Source organism: Dermacentor andersoni, chromosome 7 (assembly GCF_023375885.2).
Source record: "Dermacentor andersoni chromosome 7, qqDerAnde1_hic_scaffold, whole genome shotgun sequence".
Classification (NCBI taxonomy): domain Eukaryota; kingdom Metazoa; phylum Arthropoda; class Arachnida; order Ixodida; family Ixodidae; genus Dermacentor; species Dermacentor andersoni.
Genome location: NC_092820.1, coordinates 46,847,491 through 46,874,032, shown reverse-complemented (window position 1 = coordinate 46,874,032; position 26,542 = coordinate 46,847,491). Strand labels below are relative to the sequence as shown.

At 46.1% G+C, this 26,542-nt stretch overlaps 1 protein-coding gene across 1 annotated transcript; it reads right to left on the bottom strand.

Annotated features, from left to right (window-relative positions):
• Positions 1 to 1,776: 1,776 nt before the first annotated feature.
• Positions 1,777 to 2,415, bottom strand: LOC129385911 (uncharacterized). The gene has a single exon (XM_055073069.1). The coding sequence runs from the start codon at positions 2,413 to 2,415 to the stop codon at positions 1,777 to 1,779; it is 639 nt and encodes a 212-aa protein (XP_054929044.1).
• Between the last annotated feature and the right edge of the window lie 24,127 nt (positions 2,416 to 26,542).

Below are 26,542 nucleotides of genomic sequence, written 5' to 3'. Positions count from 1 at the left end.
GCTGTAGCGGGACTGCGCAGGCTTCAGTTTCTTGGATAAAAAAAGCGAGTGGATGCCATGCATTGTCAATGAATTGGTGCAGAACGGCAGTAACGGCGGTGTTTGAAGCGTCGGTCATGATGGCAGTGGGTGCGTCTGGCTTTCGGTGTCTAAGCAGCGTGGCGTCGGCGAGGGAAGACTTGACTCTTGTGAAAGCGTCGGCGGCCTCTTCAGTCCACTGAAGCACTTGTTCGCGTTTGTTTACCCGGAGAGCGTCTAGCGGAGCCATAAGTCGTGCGCACTCGGGAATGAATCGGCGGTAGAAATTGACAAATCTGAGAAATTGGCGAAGCTTGGTGAGTGTTGTCGGTGGGGGAAGGTTTTTGATGACGCGCATCTTGGACGGCAGTGGTCGAATGCCGTTAGCGTCGACGATATGACCGAGGAACTCGAATTCGGATTGACCGAATTCACTCTTGGCAGCGTTCATGACAATTCCTTTACTGGCAAGGCATGAAAGCAACAACCGAAAGTGGTGAAGATGTTCTTCTGCCGAAGAGCTTGCGCCGAGAAGGTCGTCAATGTATGCAAAAACGAAAGGCAAACCTCGGGCGACGGAATCCATGAAACGCTGAAAGGATTGGCCGGCGTACCGTAAGCCGAAAGGCATGCGGAGAAATGCGGAGAAAAAGACCAAAGGGCGTGGTGATGGCGTTCTTGGGAATGTCTTCTTCAGCGACCGGTAGTTGATGACAGGTGCGAAAGAGATCGATCTTAGAAAAGATCGTCGAACCGCGCGACGCTACGTGAAGTCCTGAATGTTCGGTAGAGAGTAGCGATCAGGAACTGTGGCATTGTTTAGTGCTCGGTAATCGCTGCATGGGCGCCAGTCTCCCGTCTTTTTAGGCACCATGTGAAGTGGTGATGCCCAGTTACTGGAGGAAGGGCGTATGATGCCAAGTTGTAGCATGTGTTCGAACTCCGCGCGAGTGATCTTGGGTTTCTCCGGGGACAATCGCCGGGGTCGGAAATAGACCGGTGGGCCGGAGGTGACGATGTGATGGCACACGTCATGTTGCACCGGTTGCGTCCAGTCCGGCAGGCGCATCAAAGTGGGAAACTCGCGTAGGAGCGCGGCGAAAGGTTCGTCTAACATAGCAGAAATAGTCGCTATGGGCGATGTGCCTCACGATGGGACGCCGGGAACGGATAGCTGGGTCAAGGAGTCGATGAGGCGCCGTCGTTGGATGCCCACAAGGAGTCCGTAGTTATGCAAGAAGTCTGCTCCAATGAGTGCATGACGGACGTCGGCAACCAGGAAAATCCAACTGAATGCTCGTCGAAGGCCAAGGTTTAGCATGACGGAGCGTGGCCAGAAAACTGGAATCCTGGTGCCGTTGACGGCGTGCAAAAACGACACAGGTGTCGCTTTTCGGTCGAAGTGCTGGGTGGGGAGAATGCTGAGGTCAGCACCTGTGTCGACTACGTATCGTTGTCCCGTAACTCTGTCCGTCACGTAAAAAAGGCGACTTGTGTGTTGGGCCGGACCGCTCGTCGCCGTAAGAGGTCGGCCGGCCTGTTTCCCTGCCAGGCGCAGGGACGCCGACAGTGACGAGCGTCGTTTCCAAAACGTCAGTGGTAGTAGCAAACGCCAGGCGTTGTAGTTGAGCTTTCATTGCGGGTGCCCGTGCGTCTTGATCTGCTGGAACTACGGCTGCGTGGGCGACGAGATGTGCGGCGATGTTCCGCTCCACAGATGATGCGTTTCAGGTGCTCGCACAAGGAGTCGATCGGAGATTACACTGCGGAAGAGCAGGGAAGAGTTTGCAGAGTGGTTGTATTGTCACCCGGAGACGTTGCCGCGGCTGCGATGGTTGGGGTGGCTACTTCCATGACTTTGTCGGCCAAAGCGGCAACTCCGGTAGGGTCCATGGTAGAGGCTGTCGCCAGGACCATCTGCACGTTAGCCGGGAGACGTAGCAAAAACACTTCGCGCAAGAGCATGTCGTCGATGGATCTCGCGTTGTTTCCGAGCAGCTGGCTCATACGGCGAAGAAATTGACTAGGGCGTCGGCCGCCTAGTTCTTTAGCGGACAGAAGCTGCTGGATGCGAGAACGTTGTGAAGCTGTTGTGCGCTGTAGCAGTGCTGCCTTGAAATCGTCATAGGCGGTGGCAGGCAATGGGAAGTTCAACAAATCTGCTACCTCGTCAATGGCGGCGGGCGAGAGCGCTGCGACGGCGTAATGGAACTTCGAGGCTTGAGAGTGGATACAAGCGACTTGAAATTCCGCTTCGGCCTGAAGAAACCACGTCGAAGGATGCTGGTCCCAATACTGTGGGAGGCAGACAGCGATGGCGGAACAGGAGGGCTCACCGCGTTCCTCGGAAGAGTTCTGGCCTTGAGCTCTCGTAGCGTTGGTCTGGTCCATGATCATCTCTATCACAGGAGCGTATAGCAGTATCACGTCCTGGGTCACCAAACTGCGGCGACGAGCGACCACGTAGACCGGTAAAGTATGAGGCTCTCGCAGGAAAGGAAGAACCGACACTCGAACTCTTAGCGGAGCATTCTTTTTAATTAATCTTCTTCCGGAACGCTAGCCCGTGCCGGAGCGTGCAAGCCTCTCGTGCCTCGTGTAGACGAGAGCGCCTACGTCATCTCTCGTGCGACGCCGCTGCTGCTGCCGCTACACTATAATTAACTGTGTCGTTTAGGTGAAAACATAGCGGACCTAATTATATAGCAGCCTGTTGATTTCAATAAATTCTCGGCTTTTACATTGCGACAACCACGATTTAATTATCAGGCACCTCATGGTAGGGGACTTGATTCCGCTACCTCGTGCTGAGCAGCGCGACCCCAATGTCGCCAAGCCACCGTGGCAGATTTGTTATTGATTTGTCACAACTTGTACTTCATATCCACTGAGACTCTAAATTACCTAAGCTCTTTCTTAATCCTACTTAGGAATCACAATTTCATGCTGCCTGTCAGTTTATGTTGGTGTTGCGTGTCATGTAATAAATGAGACTACAAGATATGAGGTGAGGAGGGGAGGGTGCATTACATGCACACTAAAAGCAAAAAAAGTTCGCGGAAGTCACTTTGAGGGAGTTTCTGTTTGTCCCATATTCAACTCCCTTTTCCAGAGTACACCCACCCCCTTTGCGACAAAGAATCACTCCATTGCAAGTGAGCGCTAGTACTCTTCCGCAGAATGCTGATACTGTCTGTACAAAAAGGGTATATTTCTACCCCAAAGTGTTTGTACTCCTCCAGACAGAGTGCTTCTACTGCTCCAAACCGCGTGTTTCTACTCCCCGGACGGAGTGCATGTAGCTCCCATAACAGAGAGATTGTACTCCTTCCGAACACAGTGCTAGCACTCTTCACCATAGCCTGAAAGTACTCACACTGTGGAGCCATGGACACGCTAAATAGGGTTGCAGTACTTGCATGTTGAAAATATTTGCTTCCATCATTAGCAGCTCCTGAACTTATGCTTGGTGTATAGGATTTAATCTGTGATTGCGAAGTTACTCATATGAAAATTTTTTTCTCTTAGAAAGTCAAAATTTTTATTGACCAGTCACAAGACAGAGTAAATATTTCCAGAAATACAGTGGCATACAAATAAAATCATAATATATGATGTCCACGCACTCTACAAGACATCTAGCAATAAAATACAAGTATATGCTCCTAAACTTTATTAATACTTCAGTGTAGAAATAACCCTTATTAGCAATTGGCTCCATTTTTTTTTTTCAAAAATGAACTATACAATGGAGATTTAAACGTACAACAAATGTGCGCAAACTCACAATGTGCTGACACAACGCTGCAAGACAAATATGCGCCAAATTATTGGCCAGCAAACACATCTCTAGCACAAAACGCAAACATTGAGATGGCAGAGGTTAGGAGATGAGCTGCTAAGCATGAGATTGGTAACGTAAATTGTACAAGAAAGTTTTTTGTGCCATAGTCTAAGACAGCAGATCATTTCGTAACATCGTGTACAACGTATTGACATTCTGACTGAGAATGCAATGAATTTATAAATGTGTCTTGTGTGAAATATGAAGCCGCAGGCCTAATTTTGCTTATAAATATTCCACATCAAGTTATTCATGTATGGGATGCACCCCACTGATTCTAAGTGTTTGTCTTGTCATGGTTTTGCCGCAGTATCTCACCCGGTCTCAATGCGATAGAGAAGCGCATCATATTTCCTATTCAGTTGGCGTCCTCACGAAAGTAGTTTCCTTGTGCTGTTTCGTTTGAGCCATTGCACTTTCTCAGAAATATGAACAGGTAAATTCGCCATAATATCTAGTGCGTAGAAAAATGACTATAAAACTGCAAGGAACATTGGCATTGAAATCTTGCGCAATTTTTTGTCATAAATGGCAGTTTTTCTTCGTTAATGAGGCATGAACGCTACACTTCGCAGAAGCAGCTTGCATAATTAAATGATCAATTATTGTTGCTACGTGAAAGTATAGTCTAACTGAGCGGCTTCAGGCGTGAACCAAAAGTTAGATGTGATAAACATAGTACATTAAAAGCGACTTTAGCATATGTGCCGCAGGGCAGTGCGCGACAAAGAACGAAAGAAGCAAATTATCAATTGGAAAACGCACCATTCTATTTTACATATCCCTTCCATGCCCGTGGATTTCGCATACGGCAATGCATATACTTGCGCAATGAACTAAGCACCTGAAAGCAATGTTGATTTTTTTTTTCTACGGAAGTAGTAAAGTAGTCCTAAAGCAGCAAAAATGATCGTGCTTCAAAGAATGCGTTCATCTCAAAACAAGTATATATGTGTCTGAAAAGACACAGAGTGCCTCACTGTGCACTCCATTCACTATGTGAAAACATCCTCTACTTTTACTTTCCCCTATAAAAATTTACCCTGCATAAGCCGTCAATCAAAGAGGCTATTACTCAATTAAAAGTGTAATATCACATCCGTGGATTGTCGAACAAGTGTTGAACGATGATACTGTCACGTGGTAGTGACGGTGACGAAAGAAGCAGTACGGTGGAATACAAAACTAGCTTTTATTGGGCGAACCTGTGCCCACAAAACAGGCTACACTTATAGCACATTGAAAGCGGCGAACACAGTCGGCGATCGTCGAAAATCTGATCAGCAGGTCAAGCGCGTCGGCTTTTATACAACAGTCCTCGAATGTTCCAGACTAATCGTTCGGACCCGCGTGCCTTCCACAAAGTTCTACACCATTCGCGTCAGGCGATGAAATCAGATAACATAAGTCTCGGCGACAACAGACAGCGGATAGAAGCATCGATAACTTTCCAGAAACTTCGGATACATGCAGGCGCGTCCCATGCTGTGCGATTACATTTGTTAGGCGGCGAAACGTGGTTGCCCAATAAAGATAAGTACACGTGTCAATACCCCCCTCTTAAAAAGCATCGACCCGATGCTGCAAATATAAGAGAGCGAAACACAAAAGGACACTTCTTAAACATAAGTAACAAAAAAGAAATAAAGTCCAAAGGTCAGTTACGCGAAGCCACAAAGTTCGTTAACGCTGGTAGTAGGGCTTGAGTCGCACAACGTGGACTATTTCAGGTCGCGAGCGGCGCCGCTGTGATAGCGAAATACCGTCTGGCACGACCTCATAGTCCAGTGCGCCAATACGTCGGATGATCTTGTACGGTCCGAAATAGCGACGCAAAAGCTTCTCGCTCAGTCCTCGCCGGCGTATAGGGGTCCAAACCCAAACACGGTCACCGGGCTGGTACTCCACGAAGCGTCGTCGGAGGTTGTAGTGTCGGCTGTCGGTCCTCTGCTGGTTCTTGATTCGCAGGCGGGCGAGCTGTCGGGCTTCTTCGGCGCACTGGAGGTAGGTACGGACGTCAAGGTTCTCCTCGTCCGTGACGTGAGGCAGCATGGCGTCGAGCGTCGTCGTCGGGTTCCTGCCGTAGACCAGCTTGAACGGCGTGATCTGTGTTGTTTCTTGTGCCGCCGTGTTATAAGCGAATGTTACGTACGGCAGGACGGCATCCCAGGTCTTGTGTTCGACGTCGACGTACATCGCTAGCATGTCGGCGAGGGTCTTATTTAGCCGCTCCGTAAGACCATTCGTCTGCGGGTGGTAAGCCGTTGTCCTCCTGTGCCTTGTCTGACGGTATTTCAGAATGGCTTGGGTGAGCTCCGCTGTAAAGGCCGTTCCTCGGTCGGTGATGAGGACTTCTGGGGTGCCATGTCGCAGCAGAATGTTTTCGACAAAGAATTTCGCCACTTCGGCTGCGCTACCTTTCGGCAGTGCTTTTGTTTCAGCGAAGCGGGTGAGGTAGTCCGTCGCCACGACTATGCACTTATTTCCGGTTTTTGACGTCGGAAAGGGTCCCAACAAGTCTATCCCGATCTGCTGGAATGGTCGGCAAGGAGGCTCGATTGGCTGTAGTAATCCGGCTGGCCTTGTCGGCGGTGTCTTGCGTCGCTGACAGTCTCGGCATGTTCTGACATAACGGGTGACGTCGGCGGTCAGGCGCGGCCAATAATACTTTTCTTGTATCCTCGATAGTGTCCGGGAAAATCCGAGGTGTCCAGCGGTCGGATCGTCATGCAGGGCGTGCAATACTTCTGGACGAAGTCCTGACGGGACAACAAGAAGGTAATTGGCACGGACTGGTGAGAAGTTCTTCTTCACGAGTAGACTGTCTTGAAGCGTGAAGGAAGATAATCCGCGCTTAAATGCCCTGGGAACAACGTCGGTGTGCCCTTCCAAATAATCGACGAGGCCTTTAAGTTCCGGGTCCGCTCGTTGTTGTTCGGCGAAGTCTTCCGCGCTTATTATTCCAAGGAAGGCGTCGTCATCCTCGTCATCTTGCGGCGGCGGGTCAATGGGGGCGCGTGATAGGCAATCGGCGTCTGAGTGTTTTCGTCCGGACTTGTATGTTACAGTGATGTCGTATTCTTGTAGTCTCAGGCTCCACCGTGCCAGCCGTCCTGAGAGATCCTTTAAATTCGCTAGCCGACACAAGGCGTGATGGTCGCTGACGACTTTGAATGGCCTGCCATATAGGTAAGGGCGAAATTTCGCTGTAGCCCAAACGATGGCGAGGCATTCCTTTTCGGTTGTAGAATAATTGCCTTCCGCTTTTGACAACGACCGGCTAGCGTAAGCTATCACGTGTTCATGTCCATCTTTTCTCTGGACCAGGACGGCGCCGAGGCCTAGGCTACTGGCCTCAGTGTGGATTTCGGTATCGGCGTGCTCGTCGAAGTGCGCAAGTACGGGCGGTGACTGCATGCGTCGTTTGAGTTCTTGAAATGCGTCGGCCTGCGGCGTTTCCCACTTGAACTCGACGTCACATTTAGTTAGCTGCGTCAGCGGCTCAGCGATGCGTGAAAAGTTCTTGACAAATCGCCTGTAGTAGGCACACATGCCAAGAAATCTACGTACTGCCTTCTTGTCGATGGGCTGTGGGAACTTTGCTATGGCAGCTGTCTTCTGCGGGTCGGGGCGGACTCCAGATTTGCTGATGACGTGGCCTAAAAATAGAAGCTCTTCGTAAGCGAAGCGGCACTTTTCCGGCTTCAGAGTAAGTCCTGATGACCTGATGGCCTCTAGTACTGTTGCCAGCCGCCTAAGGTGAACGTCGAAATTTCCGGCGAAGACGACGACGTCATCCAAGTGTACGAGACAGGTCTGCCACTTCAATCCTGCTAAAACCGTGTCCATCACGCGCTGGAACGTTGCAGGCGCCGAGCACAGTCCGAATGGCATAACCTTGAACTCGTAGAGGCCGTCTGGGGTGATGAAGGCGGTCTTTTCGCGATCTCTTTCGTCGACTTCTATTTGCCAATAGCCAGACTGGAGGTCCATGGACGAGAAGTATTTAGCGTTGCAGAGCCGATACAATGCGTCGTCTATCCGTGGGAGGGGGTATACGTCCTTCTTCGTGATCTTGTTCAGACGACGATAATCGACGCAGAAACGTAGGGTTCCGTCCTTTTTCTTTACCAGAACAACAGGGGATGCCCACGGGCTTTTCGATGGCTGGATGATGTCGTCGCGCAACATTTCGTCGACTTGTTCTCTTATAGCTTCACGTTCTCGCGCCGAAACTCGGTAAGGGCTCTGACGGAGTGGTCGAGCGCATTCCTCGGTGATTATGCGATGCTTGGCGACTGGTGTTTGTCGAATCCTCGATGACGTCGAAAAGCAGCCTTTGTATCGTCGGAGCAGACTTCTGAGCTGCTGTTGCTTAATCATAGGGAGATTTGGATTAATGTCGTAGTCTGGTTCGGGAACCATGGTCGTCGGGGTAGATGCGGCGGAATCCGAGAGGACAAACGCATTACTTGTTTCCAGAATTTCCTCGATGTACGCGATCGTCGTGCCCTTGTTGATGTGCTTGAACTCCTGGCTGAAGTTTGTCAGTAACACTTTCGTGTTTCCTCCGTGCAGTCGAGCGATCCCTCTTGCGACGCAAATTTCACGGTCTAGCAGTAGACGTTGGTCGCCTTCGATGATGCCTTCTACGTCAGCGGGTGTTTCGGTGCTGACCGAAATAACAATGCTGCAGCGAGGCGGGATGCTCACTTGATCTTCGAGCACACTCAAGGCGTGATGACTACGAGGGCTCTCCGGCGGCATTGCTTTATCTTCCGACAGCGTTACGGACTTCGACTTCAGGTTGATGATTGCGCCGTGTTGGTCCAGGAAGTCCATACCGAGAATGACGTCTCGTGAACACTGTTGCAGGATAACGAAGGTGGCAGGGTAAGTCCGGTCATGAATGGTTATTCTTGCCGTGCAGATCCCAGTCGGCGTGATGAGGTGTCCTCCAGCGGTGCGAATCTGAGGGCCTTCCCATGCGGTCTTAACTTTATTCAACTGGGCGGCGATGTGTCCGCTCATTACGGAGTAATCGGCCCCTGTGTCGACTAAGGCAGTGACTGCGTGGCCGTCGAGAAGCACGTCGAGGTCGGTTGTTCTTTGTCTGGCATTGCAGTTAGGTCTTGGCGTTAGATCACGGCTGCGTCGTGTTGAACTGAAGTTAGAACGTCGCGTCGTCAAGTCGTCTTTCGTCGGTGTAGTTTTGGCTTCCAGACTTCGTCTGGACGGCGGCGTGTCGTTATGTCGTCGAGATGGTCTCTTCGTCGTCTTCGTCGGCCGCGGAGGATCTTCGTCAGTTCGACGAACAGCAACCGCACCTCCATCGGTTGCTGCTTTTAGTTTTCCGGGTATGGGCTCGCAGAGCGGCTCCGGGCTGGGCCAGTGTATGGACGGCGCTGCAGCGACAGGTAGCGGCCTGGTGACGGCGAACGGGACGGTCGTCGAGAGTTCCACTGCGTGCCGGCTATGTAATCGGCAATGTCACGTGGGCGCTCCCCAAGCTGTGGACGCGGCGCGTTGACGGCGAACCCTCTCAGTCCCATGTCGCGGTATGGGCATCGGCGGTACACATGGCCGGCTTCTCCGCAGTGAAGGCAGAGCGGGCGGTGGTCGGGGGCTCGCCAAATGTCCGTCTTCCTCGCATAGGTGCACTGGGCGATGGGTGGGTGCACGGGCGGCGGCGGCGGCGGACGACGGAATTGCGGTGTTGCAGGACCTTGGCGCGGTCGCGCAGGGGGGCCTTGACGGCGGGCGACGACGGCGGCGTAGGTCATTGCTTCCGGCTGCGGTGAATCTGGTTGCACCTCAGGAACTCCAAGGGATCGGTGCACCTCTTCTTTCACGATGTCGGCGATAGAGGCCACTTGAGGCTGAGACGAAGGCAAGACCTTGCGCAGTTCTTCGCGCACAATGGCCCTGATGGTCTCGCGCAGATCGTCCGTGGCCAGTGATTGAATTCCTGCGTAGTGGGTAGAGCTTGTGCGGCGGTTGAATTGCCGGTTCCGCATTTCGAGTGTCTTCTCAATGGCGGTGGCCTCGCGAAGGAACTCTGCTACGGTCGTCGGTGGGCTTCGTACCATTGCGCCGAAAAGTTCTTCCTTCACACCACGCATGAGTAGGCGTACTTTCTTTTCCTCGGACATTTCAGGGTCGGCGTGGCGGAACAGACGGCTCATTTCTTCCGTAAAGATGGCAACGTTCTCATTTGGTAGCTGCACTCGGGCGTCCAGCATAGCTTCGGCCCTTTCCTTGCGCACGACGCTTGTAATGTTGCGCAGGAAGCCGGTACGGAACAGGTCCCATGTTGTCATTGTCGACTCCCTGTTCTCGAACCACGTTCTGGCGGCGTCTTCTAGGGCGAAGTATACATGCCGCAACTTGTCGTCGGAGTCCCAGTTGTTGAAAGTCGCGATTCGCTCGTACGTCTCCAGCCAGGATTCCGGGTCTTCAGTTGCTGCTCCATGGAAGTTTGGTGGGTCCCGAGGTTGCTGTAGGATAACGGGGGACACTGGGGCAGCCATTTGGTTTGTCTTGACAACGGCGATCTTCTTTGTCGTTTCAGGCACAAGTCCGTGCTCTGGGGGCAGTCTTTGCAGTCTGCGGCTAGCACGCTGGTCTTGGGCGATGTCGGTTTTGTCCTCGGGCTTCGGGCTTGGACCGCGGCTTTGCGGGGGCGTTCGGTACATGAACGCACAAGCACCTCCACCAGATGTCACGTGGTAGTGACGGTGACGAAAGAAGCAGTACGGTGGAATACAAAACTAGCCTTTATTTGGCGAACCTGTGCCCACAAAACAGGCTACACTTATAGCACAACGAAAGCGGCGAACACAGTCGGCGATCGTCCAAAATCTGATCAGCAGGTCAAGCGCGTCGGCTTTTGTACAACAGTCGTCGAATGTTCCAGACTAATCGTTCGGACCCGCGTGCCTTCCACAAAGTTCTACACCATTCGCGTCAGGTGATGAAATCAGATAACATAAGTCTCGGCGACAACAGACAGCGGATAGAAGCATCGATAACTTTCCAGAAACTTCGGATACATGCAGGCGCGTCTCATGCTGTGCGATTACATTTGTTAGGCGGCGAAACGTGGTTGCCCGATAAAGATAAGTACACGTGTCAATACTCTCACAGTCGTTTGCATTGAACACATCCCTGCCTGCAATAGCATACTTGTCTGGCAAGTACATCGAGTCGCTTTTATTAAAATCTCAAAGGCTTGGCAGAAGCACACACACGACTATTTCAACTAAGGAGAAACCACAGTTCTACTTTACATCAAATTAATTTTTGGAATGCAAGTGACCCTTATGGCTTACTATTAAATGTGGGATGCGTACCACGATGCACGCAGTTGCTAATGTCTTGGTCCTCGATCCCGCTTCGGGATCCGCGAGTGGTTCCAATGAACTGATTCGGTTAACATGTACCTATGCGATAATGACTTCTTAAACCAGCGGAACTCTGCCCCCAATGTTTTCTGGAACCTAGGAGGAAGCCATTCTTCTAAAATTAGGTGTAAAAATAGATAAAAGGAAAGACAAGAAAATCATGTCAGCGTATAATATACACAATGACAGTGGTTTGTAGTTGCACCCATGCATGTTTATGCTGCTAAATTACATCAGCAGATTACTAAGCATGACCTGTTGCTTTTTATAACCAACGCAGGCACCGGGCTCATTGTAAGTATATATTATGTCAATAAGCAAGCATGCAATGTTACTGTGCCACTATTTTTTTGTCGCATGGCTATATCTGTTCACAGGCAAGACAAAGAGTGGTAACCTCCCGCAAAACTAATCAGCTTTCAGCTTTTCTTTAAAGATATTTCCAAATTTTCAATAACGCTTGCTCTATGTGTTTGTCTCTAGATAGCATACTTAATATTGAATTTCCCATCAGAGACTTTACAAAAATTATGCCATATTAAGATGACTGCCTGAGGGTTACGGACTGGATTCCGAGGGAAGGGAAGCGAAGCAGGGGGCGACAGAAAGTTAGGTGGGCAGATGAGATTAGGAAGTTTGGAGGGTCAACATGGCCACAATTAGTACATGACCGGGGTAGTTGGAGAAGTATGGGAGAGGCCTTTGCCCTGCAGTGGGCGTAATCAGGCTGATGATGATGATGATAGAGCACATGATAATATTCATCTTGGTGTGACATACTGTGTTTTGATTTTGTTGACATTTAGCCAAGATAACCAACAAGAGCTTGTCAGAGTTATCATCCTGGTGTAACATACTGTCTGTTGAATGTTGAACTTTCTCTGGAGAATTAGCCAAATGGTAAAACCAATATACCCACATTCGAGGTTTTGTCGTCCAAATTACATGGTAATTCATTTTGATGCTTTGGAGTGTACTCCTCTGCACCATGTGGAGTGATGCCGGGCTGGCTCCTTGACATATTTGTGTACTGCAGCTGCCTTCTTGCTTTATGTAAAGCGGGTGCCTGAAAAGCATCGCGTGCAGTATTGTACACAAGGATATGTTATGAAACAACATCAAGAATCAGGAAATGAGGTCAATGCACTAAAAACAAAGTATCAGCTCTTAGTCTTCCTACTAGAATGTATGCAAAACATCTAGACTGCAAGCCAAATGCTAAACTCACTTCAATGTTTGGATTTAAAGAAATAAAAGAAATAACCGATATTGCACTGTTGTTCAATCACCATCATCAGTCTATTTGATGTCCACTGCAGGAAGAAGAGCTCTCCCTGCGATCCCCACTTACCCCTGTCCTGCGCCAACCGATTCCAGCTAGAGCCCGCGAATTTTCTAATTTCATCACCCCACCAAGTCTCCTGCCGCCTTAGACTACGCTTTGGTTCTCTCGGCACCCATGCTGTAACCCTAATGGTCCAACAGTTATCTAAGTTATGCATTACACTACCTGCCCAGCTCCATTTATTACTCTTATTGACAATAAGAATAGCGGATATACCCGTTTGCTCTTTGATCCAAACCGCTGTCTTTCTGTGTCTTAACTTATGCCTAGGATGCTTCGTTCCATCGCTCTTTGCGCGGTCCCTAACTTGGTTCTCAAGCTTCAGACTGCAAGTTTCTGCCACATTTGTCAGCACTGGTAAAATACACCGATTGCCGACCTTCGTTTTCAGTGATAATAGGTTCCAGTGAGGAGCTCACAATATCTGCCATGTGCGCTCCGACCCATTTTCGTCCTTCTGTAAGTTTCCTTCTCAGGATCAGGGCGTCCTCTGACTTATTGACCTAGGTAAACATTGTCCTTCACAAACTCTAGAGGCTGACTAGCAATCCTGAACTATTGATTCCTTACCCGGCTATTCATCATTATCTTTGTCTTGTACATAACCATATTCAACCCCACTCTTACAGTCTCTCTATTGAGGCCCTCGAGCAGTTGTAGTAACTCGTCTCTAGTATTTCTGAACAGGACAATGCCATCTGCAAACCAAATATTGCTGAGATATTCGCGGTCGATCCTAAGCCTTCCCAGTTTATTACATTGAATACTTCTTCCAAACACGGCGTGAATAACATTGGAGAGATTGTGTCTCCTTGTCCGACCCCATTCATATAGGTATCTTCCTGGTTTTCTTGTGTATAATTAGGGTGACTGTGGAATCTCTGTAGGTATTTTCCAAGATACTTACGTAAACGACCTGTACTCATTCATTACGATATGCTTCTATGACTGCTCTCTACAGAATCAAATGCATTTCAGTAGTATATGAAAACCATAAATAGAGGCTGATTGTACTCTGCGAATTTCTCGATTACCTGAATATTCTACATGGATGTTATTCATTGTACAGTATCTCTTCCTGATGCCAACTAGTTCACTTGGTTGACTGAGGACGAGTGTTGCCCTTATTCTATAGGAAATTATCTTGGTGAAAATTTTATATAGTACTAAGACTTAGCTAATGGGCCCGTCAGTTTTCAATTTTTTGACGTCCCCCTTTTTGTGGATTGGCATAATGTTTGTATTCTACCAGTTCTCTGGACCCTTGAAGTCATTAGACACATCGTATTGACAGCCGCCACTTTTTCATGCATTATGTCTCGTCCATCTGTTACATACTCCTACAACGGTACAACACTACTAATAGAATACTGCTCATTTTAGATGTCATAAGTCTGTCATTATTCCGGTGTGTCACAAACACCACACGCGACACTTCTTGCGCATGTGACATGCGTGCCTCCCTCACCATCTCTGGTTGTGCCTTTTGTCAAGCCATAATTTGAGCCTCATATCTGCAAACATGATGCTCAGTAGCGATGAAAATGGCGCCCTCCATTTCAACAGATATTATTGGGTGTGTCTATAAGAATGGCAACACGTCTTGTTATGGTAAGCTTACTCACATTTCAAGGCTAACAAGAAGCGGTTCACTGCGGTCTGCATGTACACTCACTAAAAGACATGAACTTATTTTATTTATGAGGTATGCAATGGAGTAAATTTTCCACAGACACGACTATTGCTGCTGTTTGAAATTTGTCATTTTACATTCTTGGAAGCATGTAAACGTTGCAGTTAGACCACAGTTATTAGTTTATTGTACCAACTATATGTCTTGTGCATGACACACGACTGGCAAAACAAAATTAAGGCAACGTTTTATTTTGATATTTTCTTTCTACACTAAGAATATTAAAGCGACAAACAGTTTGATCAGCCATGCAATAGCGAAATGCACAGACTACGCTTGGAGCCCTCAGATGAATGGTGATTTAAATGTTCATATGAGATAAGCTTGAAGCGCCAATTTATATTAGCACTGACAGGCATGTCCAAAACAGTAATCTTATGCGAAAGGCTCCTGCAACTCTAATTACACACAGTAGCCATTTTATTCGGTTCCGACGCATAACTCACCGCGTGACAAGTCACCGAGTTCGTACACATAAGCACCCTTTCACAATCGCGCCGTGCTTCAAAATCCCAAGACGAGACTTCAAATCACACATAATCACACCATTTCAGTATATAAGGAAAAACTGCTCAATCATATTCAGCCTAAAATTTAAATACCTCTTGCCTTTTCATTAAGTTCATGATTACGTGCCAGTTGACCTCAGGCAGCATGCACCTGAATGCTTGCGGCAATGTTCACAACTAGCACTGGCGCTGCACGTAACTTCAGTTTCGCAGATTATCCATAGGCGAAAGACACTGCCAAGCGCGCGGCTTACTATAACGAAAGCATGCCACCAGAAAAATGACGCCTTCTGTTATGTAACTCCTTATTTCAACAGCGTTCCATACACAGCAGGTTCCCAAACTCAATAAATTCACACACAATATGCGCGCTAAGCGCGCTACGCATAGGCTCGGGATCATCATTTGGTAAGCAAACCTTTTTATGCACCGCCTCGCCTAGGGCTTTATTCAACATACCATAGTTCAGAAAGCCTTTGCAATTTTCAATGCCCTTGTGGTTAGAAATAATTGATAAAATAACATGTGGTTACCGCAACATCTGGCTTTTGCGATTGACATCAAGAGAGGCAGAGCGCTTCCCTTGTCGGTTTTCAATCGCGTCGGCTAAACGTACCGACGACTTCCTGGCGATAGCATGTCATATACGCAGAATCTGTATGTAAGTTAGAATTCACTTACAGTAGAAGATTTGTTGTCATGTCCAACGAAAGGCGAACTACCGTGCTGTTTTCGCGCCGGCGCAACATGGCCGACACGGGGTCTCCCTTGGATTAGAGTGCATTGGAATTGGGCAGTGTGCCATCCATACAGCAAAACAATGGGAGAAACGGGGACACTTCTGCAATAACGTCACCAATTGGGCGCTACGATGACCAGCGCGCCTAGCGCGTGAGGTTTAAACATGTTGTGCAAAACTTCAAGCATTCATAAGCTAAAATGCTCTCACAACAACCGAAATTAATATTATTCACAAAAAATAAACACTACAAGCTGGTAGGATACATCAATACGGGCGCCTAAGCTTACACATTTCCAACCATAGATAACGCAGTGTTCCGATTTTCTGCTCAGCGTTTTGGTCGCAGAAGACAAATAAACACTCGTTTACTCGTTTTGTTCCGTAAGCATGCTTATGTTTTTAGTATTTGGAAATACGGGACGATAAGACGCCCGGAAGAAGCACCTGCATTGTGCCTGGTGGGTTGCATGGCATTGTTTTCATCTTCCATGAGGCAGAAAGGCGGTCATCAGGTTTCATTGAAGAAACCTAACAAACGCGCACCGACACAAACCCGCGCGCACACGCACACGCATTCACACACAAACCCAAACATATTTACAAATCCAGTGCTTCTCGTGCACATAAACAATGTGCGAATGCGGCCGGAAAAACCACAGCAAGCAATTGGCGAGCTCCGAACGTACATGTATGACCTCCGTGACAATAAAAACTGCCGTTCGCCGACGCCCTGTGTTGCAGCATTATTATTATTCTTGCGAACACTGACTACAAGTTTTAGCGCCAGGTGGCGCTGCAGTAGACCTGTGTAGACTGGTACTTGTACGGGCTCCGTGGCGGCGACGAAATCATAAGTTTTTGTGCATGCTTTAAGCTTGCTTCTGTTTTTGATTTGCAGATTTTTTTCCTTTAAATAGTAATTGCGTGGTTTTCTTTTTCCATCAATTTTTTTTGGCTCTCGTATTTCGGGCGCGTGGGTGCACTGCGTGTGCATTTGGTTTTGCAGGATAGTTATAGCGTCCTTTCGTGCCACGTGCTTCAACATGTGCAGCCGGGTGCAACGTTGAGTGTTTGTAGTGTTTAAATGGTAGCTTGGAAGTGGCAAGACAAATAGCTATTAGCGGTGTTACTGTGCGTGTTTTGGTAGGAAAGTGAGAGCGTGGCCGCGTGGTTTGAGCGCGTGCAAGAGCGTGTCATACTTTGGGTCTCCGCGGCATTGACTGTTGTTGAAGCAGTCTTGAGAGTTCCTTGCCAACGTTTTGAGGATTTGGATCCTGTGCGTATCGGTTTTTGCTAAAAGGCACGTGCTCTGCATTGATATAGTATTATAGTATTTGCATCAGTAGTAGCAATATTATAGTATAACAGTATTTGCAAAAAGCCGTACAATACATGGCGAGAAAAGAGGGAAAAGCATGCAGTGCATGCGGGATCCCTCAAGGCAGATGAGGAGATGGATGAGAATGGAGAGGGCTACAAACCAAACGGCACACAATGTGATGTCGATACTAGGCTGCAGAAAATGGAGGCTTTCCAGGAAGAGCTTCTCAAACAGGTGCAAGAGCTCAAAAATGAGCGAAACCGGGAGCGTGATGCCCGGAAGGTAGTTGAAAGGAGACTTGAAGCAGCTGAGGAAAACCTGAACAGGGCCGGCATTGTGAATCAGAATGTGCGTGACAATGAAACGCAGACCCCCGACGCTACAGGAGAGGGAGTGTCCGCAAAGTATGTGGAATGCATGCAGCTTGAGGAAGGGTTGGCTGGAAAGAGCGGGACCTACCTTGAGGCCGCCACGCGGATAAATGTCCTAGGGGACAATGCCCCTTTCGAGTCCGAATCACGCGGAAAAGGACAAAGGGAAGCAGGGAGAGGTAGGAGAGGGTGAAATGATGATTATCACCGACTACTCAAACCTGGCTGGGTGGTCAAAAGCAATTGTGGAGAGGGTTAAAGGCGATAAAAGGGTGGCGTATGAACATTTCTAGGGCGGACACTGGGTTCTGTCATGGAGCGAGCAAAAGAAAAGCTTGCGGAAAATGCCCACGTGCGCAACCTTGTCATAGTAGCAAGTGGGCTAAATGACGTCCAAAATAGCCCAGCGCTTGGCGAAGGGGGTGCACACCTTGCGCGAGCTATCCCCTCAGCTGCAGATCATGGTGTGCACGGTGCCGGAGGTGCCTGTACGTGACAGTCACCTACAATGAGCCGTAGCGGCTGCTAACGAGTCAATATGTAAAATGAGCTGAAAGAAAGGCTTCGAGGTTGCCGAAGTAAACATGGAAGTACGAAGGTGTGGAGGTTTTAAACAAGACGGTATCCACTTAAATTACAGGATGACACGAGAAATGGGCTGGCGACTTGGTCACGCTGTGGCTTTTTTAGGGTGCCCGCGGGCGCTCAGGAGGCCAGCGTAGATAGCAGTGAAGAGGGTCCCCTAGCGGAACCTCCAAAGAGCATCGCCGTCGATAACAAAAAAAAAAGGCGGAAAGAAGAAAAGAGACCTCGCCATGCAATAGGCTACATAAACATGCAGGGCAGCAGAAGAAAAAAAAAGTGGGCAGAGATTGAGGAACAGGTAAATAGAGAACAAATAGGGGTGTATGCGGTTACAGAAACGCACCTTAGAGACTCGGAAGAGCCGCCAGTTATTGAGAATTATGTTCCGGAAGGGTGCAACAGAACAAAGTCGGAAAAAAAAGTAGGGGGAGTCGTAATACTCATCTATCAGGGAGCCAAATGGAAAAGAGTAAATTCAACATGTCAAGAGAATCTTTGGTCATCAGGTGCAATGAGTGGGAAAAAAACTTGGCTGGGCGTTACGTATTTGTGGACCCGAAATAATTGTACAGAGAAGAATGTCGAGTTGATGGAATGCATAAGCGCTGATATTAAGGCTTTCGGGAAAGGTGCTGAAATTGTCCTATTAGGGGGCATGAATGCCCACATACAGGATTTAGATGGCTATACCGAAAACAAAGGGAACTCAATGCTAGACATTTGGGAGCAACCTAACCTCGTTATCGAGAAAACAGGTCCGAAGTGAGAAGGGCAGATCACGTGGGAAGTGACAAACCGGCAATCGACCATTCATTACTGTCTAATGACAGAAAGAATTTATGATAAGTTGAGAGAAATGGTCATTGATGATGAAGGGCATAGCAGCATAGGGAGTGACCATAAACGCATCATTTTGAAAATGGTATATGTAGTTGCGAAAGAGAGCAAGGAGCACAAAATGGCCAGTCCAAATTTGAACGTTGAACAAATAGCAAATATAGTCACTAGAGTCGAAGAAGAACTGGGCAAATGGCCAAGTAAAGAGTCGCAATATAGTGAGCTTCTAAGTGTAATAACTACAGAAATACCGAAAGAGAAACATGTTCATTGCAAAGGAAGAAAGAAACCCAAAGTCTGATGGGACAGGGAGATACGAGAAGCGATCGTCAAACAACAAAAACATCTCGAGAGCACAGGCAGGCAAAGAAGGCTCAGTTGCCGCAGGATGAAGTAACCAGTAAATGGTAAATGTACCGGGAGAAAAAGTCTATGGTTGAACTACTGGTGCAAGTAAAATTAAAAGGTGGAAGTGAACGTTGGTTGTCAGAAATACGTGAGAAAAAGAAGGCCGCACCTACAATATTTCGGAACCACATAAAACTATTAGACAGGAAGTCAACAACTATACAACAACATATCCTAGACGAAGATGAAAACAGGCTGGAAGAGCAAGCGGCAATAAATTACATCCGAAAAATAAGAGCCGAATCTTTCGAAGCCAATGACGAGCTCGTATTTGAAAAAAAAAGAGCATGAAAGACACCCAAGTGAAAAAGGAGGTGCTGTTGACAAATTTCAACTGGAAGAAAGCGGAAGAGAAAATTCCTAAGCACACAGCCAAGGGCTAGACGAGGTTCTCGTTAGGCTGATTAATGAACTAGGACCAAAAAGTAAGGAGGCTCTGGTGAAAGCATAGGAAAAAACATTAAAGAATATGCGAATACCAGACAGTTGACGACAGAGTAGAATGAATTCAATTTATAAAGGTAAGGGGCAGAAAGATGGAATTCACTCGTAGAGACAGTTGACCGTTACATCGGTAATATACAGGGTAGCTATGCAGGCAATCAAATTAAAGCTTGAAGCATGGGCATAGAATAATGGCATTTCGGGAGAACTTCAGAATGGCTTCAGAATAGGTAGGCGTTTAGATGATAACTTATTTGTTCTTACTGAGTGTATTCAAATCAAAAGTAGAAAGCAGACCGTTATATGTGGCCTTTTTAGACATTACAGGAGCCTATAACAATGTACACCGCAACATATTATGGGATACTCTGGAAGGGGAAGGCTTAGGTGAGGATTGTCTACAGCTTTTGAGAGAGATTTACCCAGAAAATACCGTTTGGTAGAATGGGAAGGGATGAGGAGCGAAGAGAAAGTTCATATCACCAAGGGACTGAGGCAAGGGTGCTCTTTATCCCCGCTGCTGTTTATGATGCACTTGGTGAGGACGGAGAGGGCGCTTGAAGGAAGTAATATCGCGCTTATTCTCTCATAGAAAAAAGGCGGGTACAGAAATAGAGCAGCAGCTCCCAGGTTTATTTTATGCGAACGACATTGTGCTGCTAGCTAAGAAAGTCATTTGCAACGTCTGGCTAATATCTGTGGGCAGGATGGCAACAATTCGTTTTAAAATTAGTGTTAGAAAATCAGGTGTTAAGGTATTCAAGGAAAACAGTCAACATACACTGGAGATACAGGGCAAGGAAATACCTCGGCTAACAGAAAATAAATACCTTGGTATATAGATAAACGAAGGCAATAGATATATGGAATCAGAGTAAAAAACAATAACAGTGAAGGGGAAGAGAAATGGGCAGCAATAATGAAACACAGAGCGCTATGGTGATAAAATAGGTACGAGGTCCTCCGAGGTGTGTTGAAAGGTGCAATGGTTCCAGGACTTACTTTTGGAAATGCGTTTGTTTGCTTTAAATCAGGGGTACAATCAGGACTCGATGGGAAAGAAAGGTCATTGGGACGACTCGCATTGAGAGCTCACGGGAAGACTACAAACGAATTTTGCAGGGTGATATGGACTGGACTGGTTTTGAAGTGAAGAAAGCTCGCACTAAAATTGAGTATGAAGAACGACTGAGGAATATGGAGGAAAGTGAATAGGCTGGGAGACTGTTGAGGTGTCTGTAAAAAAAAAAAAAAAAAAAAAAAAAAACATCGATTCACAGTGGAGGAAACAAAATAGTTACCTTACCAGGAAGTATTTGGCCTGTAGGATGGGCTACACAGCCACAAAGACGTCAAGGGGAAGGTCGGAGAGGCTGAAATAATCTGAAGGTTAGCGGCAACGAAAAAAAAAAGAACCTGCCATGCGTAACAACTTAATAGGAAAAAAAATGAAATAAGGAAAGAAACAAATTATGATAACTCAAAGGGAAGCTCATTACTATTCGAAGCGAGATCGGGATTCCTTAGAACACGCACCTATAAAGCGTGATATAAGAAGGAAGAAGCATGTGCTTGTTGCGGTAAAGCTAGGGAAACTATGGAGCATGTTTTATTAGAATGTGAAGACGTCAGCGCAGCGGTCCATGTGAGCACCTGTGGCCTCCTCGAAGCCCTTGGGTTCAGCGAGAGCAGTGGAAAAGTAAACATGTCCCGCAATAGTGATTAGTAAGAGGCGATTGGAGGATTGGTGGAAGAAAAGTAGGGAAATGACAAATATCGGAGACGTACAAAAGGAAAATTCGCAATAGGTGATCAGAGAATTTGGGTGTGGGAGTTCATAGTGTTTTTTTTTTCTTTTTTAACCTAGGTACCACATAGGCAGTATAATAGCAAGAGCTTGGTGGTGCAACCCACCACCCCATTCCAAAGGGGACGTTCATAACATCCATTCATCTATCCATCCGTGCTCCAGCGCCCCCGGCTGCCGTCGCAAATAGAGGCACGTTTTCGCCGCCAGAAGACACATTGCCCTATCCCAGTAGACAATACTTTGAGAGTGTTCATTCCCGCTCCCTGGACGGATCAGCTTTCTCCGGTGCTGTGCTGTTCCGCGGTGTTGTGCGTGCGCGCGGTGGGTCAACTCCGAGTGCAAACGTAGAGCGCTGGTTGCGTTTCCCTATGTTCTATCAGAGCCAAAACGGTGTGCCCTTTAGTATGCGTGCGTGACAGCTACAGCGCCGAGTTCAGGGACAGCCTCCTAATGCTGAAGCAGGAACTAACGTTGCGTTTTGTTCTCTATTGCCGCAAGGGTTGAACGGGCGATCTACTCCCTCTCAGAAAGGCAGAGCAAAAAGAACATTTCACTCTCTCCTTGCTGACGGAGCGAACAATGCATGCCACCCCACTCGACATTTTGAAAAAGTAAAACAATGCTTTGAAGAGTAAATCGCCCCGTCACTCGTTTAATACTCTCCCGTGTTTTTATAGTGTAGTGTAACACAACAGAGAAAATTTAGATGTATAAAAGGAACAACGTGAAAAGCAGCGCTAACAAAGTGCAGCTGAAATTAGGAAAAGTCTTAAACAAGGAAAGCCTGATTGAGGCATATAGCAACACAAAAAACGAATATAATGTGGCCTCAATAGCAAATACCACATATAAAAAGTGTAGTGGGGAATGACCAACTTATACAGGTAGCGTACAGCAACATAAAATGGCATAAAAAGTTGAATGCCAGCATCAAGTCATCCTTAGAAATAAAATGGCGCCAAGTAAAACCGAAAGCGGTAATAATACCGGGCACAATATAGGAAAGTTACACACTAAGAAAAAAAAGAGTATCCCTTACTCTTTTCGAAGAGTCTGCACTCGTCACGCATATGACACACTTTGTCGGAGACACCCGAACTCTCTTTTGGCAGAGTCCGGACACTATCTGTGCTCAATACAAGGTGTTTACGTGACTCTGCACACAATAGTCATGCATATTCTGTCGTATTAGTCGCCTATACCCTCTCGAAATCGTTACAAGACTGGTGCTGAGGGAGTCCGTTAACAATTCTGGACGAGTCAGACGACTCAAGCTAAAGTGTCACATGAACACTGCAAGAATGATTCAGGTAACTATTCTAGATGAGTCTGATGACTCCAGCAGTGTGTGTCAAGTTACCCTTAGTGCGTGGTACCCGGTCTCTTGCAAATAAAGTAACTAAACCAGGTAAGTCGTTTCATTCTTGGATGGCAGTGTCGAGCCACTTTTCAAAATGTGTCAACAACTCTTGCTGTAAGTACACACGACTACGGCTAGTTCTATGGAAGCCTACTGTGAAAATACAACATAGGATAACGAAGAATCCACCGTAAACTTGCCGAAAAGCACATGGCAGGTTAGCAAGAAAAAGTTCATACTTCATCAATCTTTGTTATTCTCCTCTGGAATATTCAAATGTATCAGTCAGCACAGAATCACTATGAAAGCAAGACAGTTGTCACTACTAATAAACTGGAATCAATAGCCACCCAAGCAAAACAGTCTTAAATAAATATCCAATATGTAGCCTGGAGCTGCATATGCGTGGCACTGCAATGCCACTCAGAACCATAATGAGACCCCAAAATCTTATGTAACTCATGCAGAAATTCAATTAACCACCGCACAAGTCTCTTATGATATGTCAAAAGATTGGTAAGTTCAACCTATTTCCCTGTTCTACAAGGCTTAACTTACGACTTCAAATTCTAAGCAAGTAAGCTACACATAACAAATAAGAAAGGCTGCACTTATCTACAAAGGAGACCCAACTAATGAAGTGCAATAAAAACTACGTTCCAACTTAGATTACATTATCTATGCATTATACTATGCTTGCTGAAAACAACTGGTTGGCAATTGATAATCCAATCTAACAGTAAAAGCAGCTGTCTTACCTTATGGTACTCTTGTTGGCACTTTCTCCCACAAAATTTGTGCATGTTAGCGTGAGATGAAAATTGATCTGAAAAACACCACATTAAAAAGTTGTGCATCATTCTTATTCTGTCATACAACATGCAACAGTGTATAAAAACTTCATAACTGACAAAATTACAAAAATAAACACAGCAGCACTTACACTGATCATTTATTTATGTTGAGAAACATACTTTTGCAAGACTAAGTACAATATCTGACACAGACAATTTCACAGGTAGAAATAACCGCTAATACAAAACTTTCCATAAGGCAAACACGTTGACAAAATAAGTAGCACAGGTAGCTGTATTTTGTTACGGGAAAGATAGCGCATGAATGATGAGGACAAGGGAGGAAGCAGAATGTATCAACAAACTATGCCCAACTGCATGCACGCAGCAGTAACCATACAAATAGTGCAGAAAAATCCAAAAGAAACAAAGAGGAAGATGTGAGGAAGGCTTCTTTTACTCTTCACAAGTCATCCTGTAAGAGCACATTATGCACTGGCTGTAATCTATCCTCAGCCCATATATGAATAAGTTACATTAGGTGCCACATTTACAAATCACTCATACAATGTTCTTGAGATTTTATTATTCCAATCTGTAACTTAGCAAGCACGACTGAGTTACGTAAAGCCTCCCTACGGTTTGGCACATATACAGAAAGAAGTGTTTCTATAAACACTGTAGGTCACAGACGGATGACTAACACATACCTCTTTTAATTATTTTGTCTTTGTCATTATGATTATCTACCACAGTAGTCTATTGTAGAGTGAAATACATCCAGATAATACACTGTGGGCAACCAAGTGTGAATACCTGTTCTCGATTTCTACCTTTCTCTGGTGTCCTGTTAAGGTAACAATGGCTCAAAGGAATGTCTTCCCAATGTATGCGTTTCCGTAAAACAGGAGCAGATGATAAGCCACATTAATGGTGCGTGAAATAAAACATCTGTGCTTAACTTTCCACTGCCGCTCCAATCTGGAGTGATTTTTTTTCTTTGTTGTGTACACTAGCACAGGGGCTACGTAGTCAGTCCCCTTGGTGCCCAAAGAAACTCTCACACCACAGCAGGATGTCAATTTTTTTTTAATTCTAAGCGAAACTCTGGTTATGGGGGACGATTGCCAACATATATTTTTGCTTTATATCCTAATTATGTTTTTGACCTTTAACTTTAGCCACTTTACCACTTTTCTGCGCGTGCAGACAGGCCATTGCACCGATGCTAGGTTTTGAAAACACCAGGGCAGGGTAGAAAGCAAGAACAGATATTTGTAATTTGGGTGCCCACTCTGCATTGCGTGGGAATGTTTCAATGAACAACAAGACTACTTGGTAGATAAACATATAAAAGATAAGAGAATTAAGCTCGAAGCCTACCAAATTAGTAACTGGGAATTTTATATGTAAATTAAATTTCGTGATTCCCACTGATGAAACAGTTTTGAGAATATGTGCGAAGGCGAGCAAGCCACTCAAGCTCACAAAGGAAACAAAATAAAAACAAGCAAGATTACAAAAACTTCGAACTTGCAACCTAAAGTAAGACACCTGACATGACTGATTTACGTATTCAATGAGCATAAATTACACCTAGTGCATAATCTGCATGTACAAGATGACAACCAATGAGTTACTGTTGCTTTCTTTCTGGGGCATTTGGCTCTTCGGAACACATGCACATTGTATGGCAAAGCTTCGTGGATGTAGCTTGGCATAGTTGTGAGTCAGCATCACTCTGTTTTTATGGCCCCGCACTATTATCGTTATAATTTATAATTAGCAAGCAGCCTAACTATCGGGTTGATCACCTGTATATTAAACAAAACGTACTGACAGATTTCCCTGTTTATTGCTAACAAAGAGATGGGGACATCATTTCAGATTTCAAGAAACAGCTTTGCAACAGAACAAATGCTGAAGACAGAAAATCTACAGTGACCAGTACTTTTATTAACAAATGTCATGTACTAGCTCTTACTGCAATGAATGCATCTATTACCAAAAATTGCAGTATAAAAAAATAATTGGAAAATATTTACAAAAGTGACAGAGACTAGAACTGTATTATAATGGCAAATTTCTTCTTAAACAAGATCACAAGAATTGAAGTTTTATTAGTTTCAGCAAAATGGCTGACATCCTATTATTGAGGCTTGTCAGTGCTGAAGGTATTGTTAGTTTGTAGGAGTCCTCAGACTGACAGCTCTGAAATAATTGTCGCCATACTTGGTGGAACCTGCTTTGCTGTTGCAGATATTACTTTGCCACAAAACATTTTGTAAGCCTTGTGGGACAATACTGTGTGGAAGATAAACCTATTTGATCATGTCTTTTTGGGTTGTGTATCTCAGAACTGGTGCTAGTCTGAGTTCTTACAAACTAGACGTTATTGAGTACTGTAATTATAATGCCTGCCACTGCTATAAATTTCTGTTAGCGAAAATTGTCGCATTGTCATTAAGCAGTTATGTTCAATTTTTAGTGGCAGTCACTGCTGAAAAACTAAGTACAAAACCCCAAACAAAGGTATGGAGTCAAAATGTAAATGTCGAACAAAATTACAATCGATTCTACATTTCACAGAACTGTCTTCTTTTTTGCGAGTGTGCCATTACCAATTGCACATTCAGAAACATTTTCGTATTGCACGTCTGGAAAATGCATGAAATTTGTGTTTAACAGAAGCCCTTGGGAAGACAGCCCAGAGTCGCTTCGGCAAAAGGACTTGTCTTCAATTTGCGTCGCTATGTTGTAGGTCACTGTAGCAAGGGGAACGTTTTGCTGATTGAATATTACTCGAAATATGTTTATTATTTGTACTAGAGGTTTGAAAAGAGAGCCAATTGTAGAGGTCTTCATGCAGATTTCATATATTCCATTTGTTTTTGTTTAGCTGCTTCTTGAGTTATGTCCTACATAACGTCAAAAAACAGTGATATTTGCGGGCACTTTCTTGTGTAATAAATTTTCACAAAAAGCAGTGTCCTACAGCTAACTCAGCTCCCTGTAGACTGCAAAGTGCCGATATCTATTCAAAGAGCATGTAAGGTTA

Excerpts from the sequence above, each read along its gene's own strand:
- LOC129385911 (XM_055073069.1), bottom strand. The coding sequence starts at position 2,415 with ATGATCATGGACCAGACCAACGCTACGAGAGCTCAAGGCCAGAACTCT.